The sequence below is a fragment of the Aptenodytes forsteri genome, unplaced genomic scaffold, assembly GCF_000699145.1.
Source record: "Aptenodytes forsteri isolate BGI_AS27 unplaced genomic scaffold, ASM69914v1 Scaffold260, whole genome shotgun sequence".
Classification (NCBI taxonomy): Eukaryota; Metazoa; Chordata; class Aves; order Sphenisciformes; family Spheniscidae; genus Aptenodytes; species Aptenodytes forsteri.
Window position 1 is genome coordinate 190525 of NW_008795557.1, and position 8105 is coordinate 198629.

At 46.8% G+C, this 8105-nt stretch overlaps 1 protein-coding gene across 1 annotated transcript in view; it reads left to right on the forward strand.

Moving 5' to 3' along the window:
* Positions 1-8105, forward strand: part of ZC3H3 (zinc finger CCCH-type containing 3) — a 204738-nt gene that overhangs the window by 90853 nt on the left and 105780 nt on the right. The window contains exon 4 of the mRNA XM_009282171.1: positions 1812-1962. Coding sequence (XP_009280446.1) covers positions 1812-1962 — 151 coding nt within the window. The remainder of the gene's footprint in view (positions 1-1811; positions 1963-8105) is intronic.

The window sequence follows — 8105 nt, forward strand, 5'->3', positions numbered from 1 at the left end:
GCCTTCTCAGTCGGTAGAGCATGGGGAGCTGAAAAGTCCTTGGCTAGTGTAAGCATTACCTAGCAACAACTAAAACATCGGTGTGTTATCAACTTTGTTCTCATGCTAAATCCAAAACACAGCACTGTACCAGCTACTAGGAAGAAAATTAACTCTATCCCTGCCGAAACCAGGACTGCCCACAAAACATCTGGTTTTATTTTAATTTCTTTTCTTTTAATTGTTATTCCAACTCACCAGAAGCTCTTTAAGTTACTGGCGTTAACTTCCTGGCTTTTCATTTTGTTCAACATTTACCGGTTGACTTAATGCACCCTTACTTGGAGCGTACTTTGTAGCACTGCTGGTTTTATAGACGCTCGCTGGTTAACAGCAGCGTGCCAGTCTTGAAAGCATCATCAAAAGTGTGCTGCTTACTGCGACGCCGCAGAAAATAATTTGCGTGCAGGCATTATTTTGACGCATTCATTAAGCAGGGGTCCCGCATAGGGTTCAGAGGGATGTAAAAGAGTCTCTCTTAAAATAACACGTCGGTGCGAGGATCTGGCTTCATGCATGGTGCAAACAGGGAGGTCCCATACGCTGCGGCGCGGGCAAGTGCAGTGCCAAGTTAGAGCTGGCCCAAATGCCTTCCAAATTTTATTGCGGCCATATAAAAGAGATTATTTTGCGTGGTGGTGTGAGCGTGCTCGGGGCTTTATAGGCGGCGTTGAAGGCTGTGAATCCCCCCATACGCTCCTTGCTCGGTGATCATTTATCTTACAGTATAGTATCGAGGAGCGTTTCAATCGTAATCTTTATTATGAAAAATTCCAGTGCTTTTTCTGTCGTGGCACAGCCTGCTTTTCTCCTCCCCCCAGCAGAAGTTGTAACTCTCTGGCTGAGTTTGCGAGTGGAAATTCATGCTGCAGGCTGCCTGATCCCTCCCAAACTCAGTGCGAGTCGCCGGCTTGTTTGGGAATGCATATACTAAACTGTAAGGCCACGGACCACCGTTACCACTGCTGCAGGGAGATGGGGAAGCTGCTCCCTCCACTCTAGGGAATGAAGTTGGCTCTAAAACGCATTTCCCTGATTTTCTTGTTTAGACACAGATCCAGCATCCTGGGATTTCCAGTTTACCTGGGAAGCAATGCTCTTCTCCCTTCTCTTGCAGAGACAAACATGGGGACGGGTACATTTTCAGGGGAAATAATGATTCGGCTTTTCCCCTCTCAACCTTGCAATAATTTTAATTAGAGTATCTCCAAGAAAAACAGCCGGCCCTTTAAATCAGTTATAAAACCAGAAGACTTAGTCTCAGCGTGTAGTGTCAGCTTTAATTATCTGGGCAGTTATGGCTGGGGGGTTTAAAAATCGGGCAATTAGATGCATTCCTTAAAGCTGTGAAAAAAATTGCTAGCTATCAAGTGGAGGAAAACCAGAGTCAAACATATAACTGTTAAATGCATGAAACATTCAGCAGAATAAACTGATGTGTAGATCATCCTGCAAAATATGATGAAAACGGGAATGATTAAATGTGTAAATCTGTTTCCAGTGTAGATGTTGGGGATCAAGGTATTGTTGGTGAATGCATGATTCACCTGGTAGAGTTTTGCTGCCGGGCTGGTGAAGCCAAACACCCTCAAGCCCATCAGAGCCTTTCTGTTACCATCGACCATGGTGGTCCCATGCCTGATGCACCCCAGGGGTCTTCTGCCCCTTTTGCAGGTACAAAAGAGCTGTCTGTAGGACCTACGTTGGGGAGTTCCCTTCTGTCCCATGCATGCCTGAATTTCAAGCCCTTTTTTCCATTTGCTTTCTCATAGGAGCCAACTTGCACTTCGTAAGGAGCCCCCCAGCCAACAAGGTGATAAAGACGCGCTACAGGATAGTGAAGAAGAATGTGGTGTCTCCAGCCTTATCGTCCTTCAGCAGCCCTGTTCCCAACTGGAAGACAAGGCGCTCCGTGACATCCAGGTAATTCTTCCATCCCTTGAATGCAGCTGGTTGGGATGCGGGAGCCGAGGGAGCTCCTACGTTGGCTCTGTGTTATTACCGTTGCATGTTCGTCACTTAATTTCTCTATTTGTTTAGCCGCTTCTACACAGAGTTTATTGACTTAAAGTGTAAAATCGTATTAGTAATCATGTTAGCCCGAGTCAGTGGCCAACAGCTTACCGCAGTCTGTGGCTTCATATTTATTCCCTGTTTGAATTAATTGTTTCCATGAAGCAGTTAAATAAGCTGTAAGGAAGATGAATAAATGCACACAGCTTTTTACATCAGGCCTAAGTAAACTTGCTGCCTCTTTTGGAGATAGAAGATTTCTTCTTTGGCCTGTTAATTAGGGATGGTCAAGCCTGCTAATGAGGCCAGACCTTCCCTCTGCTTTATAACATTATTGTGTACGTTGGTGCTAGAGAGGAGCTTATTGAAAGCGTGTTGGAGCCGGATGCCCCAAACCTACACCAGGAGGTAGGTGCAGGCACAAACTTGCTTCTTCCCGGGTTATCTGGACGGGTGGAGCGTCAGCCCGGCCCTGTGGCAAATAATTCGGCGTGCCAGCACCTGTCTGAAGAAGAGTGTCACCAAAGGGTGGTGCTGTATCCTTGAGGCTGAGTCTTCCTCAATCAGCTATGCTGACATTCGTATTTCAGCTACGAGCGAGCTGCAGCCACGTTAGCCGGTAGAGATGTTACCAGGGAACATCTCAGAGGCCAAGACAAAGTCTGGAAGTTGTGTATAAGCAGAAAGGTCGTTACGGTAATTGATGCTCTAAAAAAAGGTGCTATTAGAACTGATATTTTTGGTTATACCCCAGATTCTGGCAGTTCTTAGGTTGAGAATGACTTCTCCTCCCCCTGAAATGCTGGTTTGCCACTGTCACAGGCAGTATTTTGGGCAAAGAGAGCCTGCTCTGCTTCTCTATGGGCTTGTTCGTTTTATTAGTCATTCCAGCGTAGCAAACCCGAGGAGCTGGGGGATGCTGCGGGCTGTCCCCCACCATCAGCTCCTCGGGTGGAGCAGTGACACGGGTCGGCATCAACGCCCTGCTCCAGGTGGTTTCTTCCAAAAGTTATTTCCCCCAGCAGTGCCCCAAGGGTTGACGGCTTTTATGGTGGGTGCTGCAGAGAGACGAAGGTTGCGGTGATTGTTTTAAAGCCTAACTTCGCCTCATTTTTCCCTACACTAAGTGAATTTGGCTTTGAGTTTCACAAATATTGGTATTTGAGGGGAGGGTTGGTTTTGGAAGACTTCAGGGTGATGAGGCAAAGTACCAGGTAAACAGAGAGATTTAAAAAAAAGGTGTTTATTTTCAAACTATTTTTTAAAATATAAAATTAGGTCTATTATTTTGTCTTGTTTTTTCAAGCTCCTAGTTGAGAAACTCCTCGTCTCGTGTACTATACCGGCCTCGGTTTCAAAGTGCTGCTTCTTGTATGGAAACTGTGGGATCCTTTTGGGCTAACAGCTGATTTCCACCCAAATTTTCTGTGGTCAATCTTCCCTGCACCGCCTCCTCCTTTTTCTTCACCTTCTACTTTTGCCTTTGGTATCTTCCCACCTGCACATCATGCCCTTTTATCGAGTCCTGAGATCCACGCGTCTATTCTTACTGCCCCCCAAAAAGCATATTTTTTAAAATGTTACTATTAATTTTTCAAAGTGCGGCTTTTGCATTGTGAATGTACAAGTACGTTATGGTAAAATCTTGAATTGTATTGCTTCTTAGAGGTTCGTCATTTGCTGCTGGTAATTCCGGCGCCTGGTATTTTGCATGCAAATGAAGATTTGTTTCTCGTGGCTTTTAATCTCCTGTTTGCTCCTGCAGTGTTGGTGTAATGCTGACTCTGGTTCTGGTCACTCCTGTAGCTACAGTCACTGATGTGCTACTCAAATTGCCCCTAATGAGCTCATTTACATCCGCATCCACACGCGTCTTGCCCTTTCCCATCCCCAGCTCAGTTTGCTGCTTTTTTGGTCCTGAACCAGCCGTTTTGAGCAAATCCTTCTCCTTTTATTTAGGTGGAAACAGCTGCTGCTTTCTGTTTGTGGTAGAGGCAGTCCCATTCAAACCACCCTTCTTCCTCTGTCGCTGCCCTCGCTGCAAATCCTGCCCATTTATTGGAGGAAAGATTGATTTTCGTTTCTAGATTTTGTGACGGTGAAATGTTCTGCGGCGGATCTGTGCAAAACTGCTGCTTTAGTGTCTCTCCACTGTTAACGCGCCTCAACTGGGACCTTGAAAGAGAAAATGTGAGCCAGGCAAGGCTTGCCCTGCTCCGTAATCATCCCAATTTTATTCCTGGGAGGGGAATTTGCGTCTTGTACCTCCTGTCTGTTGGTGGATTCGGTTCTGCAATGGCTTTCCTAGTCGGTGAAACATGATGATGTTTTTGCCACTTGATGCTCTTTATAGCGAGAATCATCGTGTTGTACTGTGACATGACGTTGCCCAAAACTATTATCCCGTTGATGTATGAGCCTGACTCACGGAACTCTTTCAGGCATCAGTGGTAAGGGAGGGAGAGAGAGGCTTCTTGTAGCCGTATCAAATTTAATCCGCTGCCCCTTGATGATGTGCAGATGCATGTGTTTAATCCAGTGCTGTAATAGATGAATAACTTGGTTGCCCACAGAGGTTGTAGATGCCCCATCCCTGGAAGCATTCAAGGTCAGGTTGAACGGGGCTCTGAGCAACCTGATCTAGTTGAAGATATCCCTACTCATTGCAGGGGGGTTGGACTAGATGACCTTCAAAGGTCCCTTCCAACCCAAACCCTCTGTGATTCTATGAACTTCAGCCTTAGTTAATAGAAAACAACTTGTGCTTCGACTATTCAGCTCAGGTTCTTCCCTCACAGTTTGTTACCCAGATCTGGATGGTTGATGGATGGAGGACCTGCGGTGAGAGATGAGGAGGGCAGGAGCTTCAGGCAGGGGATTCAGGCAGGGTTAGAGCAGGAGTCTCCGGCTGCTGGGTGGTGGGTCTTGCTCAGCTAGGCAGTGATTTTGTGGCGGAGCGACCTGGTTTTGCCGCTGCGATTGGCTGAGAGCTTCCACTTGTAGAATAATTTTATCCGTATTAATCTTTGACTTCATTAAATGATGTAGTTTAGATCTTACGGCTGTTTCAGACAAATCTTGATAAAATGCCATCAGCAAATTAAAACAATTATATTTTAAAGAAGCAATAAATCTCTTACTCAGTCTCCCTATTACCTTCCTTGTGTGTGATCAATCATCTGGACTGTCTGGAGGAAGCACATGGCAAATGCTTCTATAGTTTTTACTTTTTTTTTTTGCTCCACCGTTCGTAACATCTTCTTGGACCTGTAACAAGGAACAAGCCGGGAGCTGCTTTCTCGCTGCTTTGCTGTGCTTTTGCCAAAACAGCGGGCAGCTTCGGTGGCGGTGGGACACGCTGTGCATGCCTGCAGCACTGGTTTAGTCACCTCCTCATTTTTGTCTTTCGGTGTGCGTCATATTGAATGGTCACCTATTTATTTTTCACATCCTTGTCACCTTAAGCTGGAATTGTGATGTTAAAAGGCTGGTGGTGCTGCAGTCTGGTGCTACTCCCAAATTGGTTTCTAGCTGACGCTAAGGGGAAGTTCTTTTGGGGAGTCCAAAAGTGATGTGCAAGGGTTTTGCATGGCCACCGATCTTTTCAGATTTAACACACTGCCTTAATAAACTTTAGGCAGGAGCTGTGCTCTCATCCATCTTGTGAACTTGCTGTCATTAAAGATGTTTATGAGATTCCCCCCTCTCTTTTTGGGTATCCGTGCTGCAGTTTGCAGCAAGAAGCCTTGCTGGGGCATCCGGGACGTTGCCCTTGTTGCTGCAGAACTCCCCCAGATCAGCAGGCTAAGATGAAGACAGACACGTCTTTGGGAAATGAGTGACAGAAAGAGTCGCTGCAGGTCTGGAGGTACCCGATGCTAATCCCTCGGTGATGAGTTGCATTCTCCCCTTATTGCTAGGTTGCATTAAACTTCGCCCTGCTGCTGACTTTTCTTAGAGGCGATAGACGGGAGTATATTTTAAATTAATTTTACTACACTTTTTGTAATATTTTTGTTTTAAATAGATTTATAAGCAACTTGGGGGCTATTTCTCCAAATTTATGAAGATAATTTTCACTCTCTTGATAAGGTTAAATTTACACCTGCTATTTCCATATTAATTCACATTGCTAAGTGGATCTAATTTTCTTCCGTTCTTCTATCTAGCGAGTGTGGCCTTTCCTAATGCAATTTCCCCCTCACTAAATCACTGTGATCGGGAGTCATGATCGAGTTAAATTAACTTAAATTAATTTACTTAATAAGAGCTCCAGATCATTGTGAATGAGGTTAAGATTTATTGATTCTCCTTTTCACTCCTCCCCCTTATCTCTCTCTGCTTTGCAGGAGCACAGCTCAGAAGGGCTGTGATTTGCTTGCCTTAAATTTCATTTGCTCCTATTGACATTGCGGTTGGTCATTGCTTAGAAATCGCGGGGGGATGCCCTCTCCCCGCGCAGCCTCTCGCCGCCGGGAGAGGGCTGAGTGAGTTGCTACGGAGGAGTTACAATGGATGAAGCAACGCGCTGAGTGACGGCAACGATGCTGCTCCTGCTTCCAGCCTCTTTCCGTGGTTCACGTGGTGTCAGCAGATGCGGCCACCAGTAAACCAGGATGTCCAGGTTTCATAGATCCTACCCAGAGGCAGCAGAAGCCTTCTGGGGTTGAGGGTGCTGTAGGATTGTGGAAACTGCTAGAAAGGTAGGTAGGGCGTCTGCCATTGTGGCTGGGATCCCACCCCAACGCACCTTGGCTGGAAGGAGCAGATGAAGATAACGGCAGGAGGATGCTCCTGGCCATTGCAGATACTCCCCCCTTGCAAAGCCACATGCTCCACCGAAGGGACAGTCTTCTTACAAGTGGAGCAGGGCAAACGGGACAAATCCAAATGCCGTTGAGCATCCATCCCAAGGCAGCAGTGGGAAATGTCTGTGCCTCTGTACAGGGGATGACGTGCCCGTGATGGGCTCAGCCAGGAACTGTGCCAAGAGCAACAGCATTGGCTGGGAGAAGGAGGGTGCACCAACGCCTGCAGGAGACCCCAGCTCACCCTTTCATGGAGAGACAGAGCCACTTTAAGACACATTTTTGGAGGCAGAGAGACCTATACGTAGCGGCTGATGTTGTGTTTATAGACCCCCGATGGGCGAGTTAAACACTGACCCACTTCGAAGAGTTTTCTTCTAAAATACTGATGCATGTGTTTAAAAGAAAAGTAACCTGTCTGCAAATATAGTCTGGCACTGATGAAGAAGTTCAGGGATTTCCTTCAGAAAACTTAGCAGTGCCCCTTGAGGGACAGTCCTACTACCCCTCCAGCACTATAAATAAGTAAAGAACAAGATAATGTAACATTTGTCGGAGAAATGCCTGCTCGGTAGAAAACACTTGTCAGCAGAGGATAAGCTTGTGTGGTTTAGTTTTGTTTTCTTCTTTTCTTTCTGTTCCTTGGCCTGGAGCATGTTGAATGGACTAAGATGGAAACGAGAGCCGCCTGGGCTTGACTTGGGTCCTTGCCACCCGTTCCCCTGCGTAGCCTTTAGGGTTTTACCTTTCGGCACGAAGGGGGTGGTGCAGGCTGTGAAACGGGCTGGATCTCAGCCACCAGGGTGGGTGCAAGTGCCACTTCCCCAGGGCAAAGGGACATATGGCCGAGCGCCGAAGAAGAGGAGAAGCCACCATCTCTGCCAGTCACCGTCTTTTCAGGAGGTTGAGATGCTGTATGCCGGGTGGCTTGGACGCACTGACCTCCTTGTCTCATCCCTTCCTTTCCTTCATGGTGGGTGAGTTTTTGGTTTCCGATTTCTTTTTGCTCTATTACCAATGATTTTCAGATATCCATTGCCAGCCGGTCAACCCAACTCATCACCCAGTTCATAGAATCATAGAATGGTTTGGGTTGGAAGGGACCTCTAAAGGTCATCTAGTCTAACCCCCCTGCCATGGGCAGGGACATCTTTCACTAGATCAGGTTGCTCAGAGCCCCGTCCAACCCGACCTTGAACACTTCCAATGATGGGGCATCCACCACCTCTCTGGGCAACCTGTGCC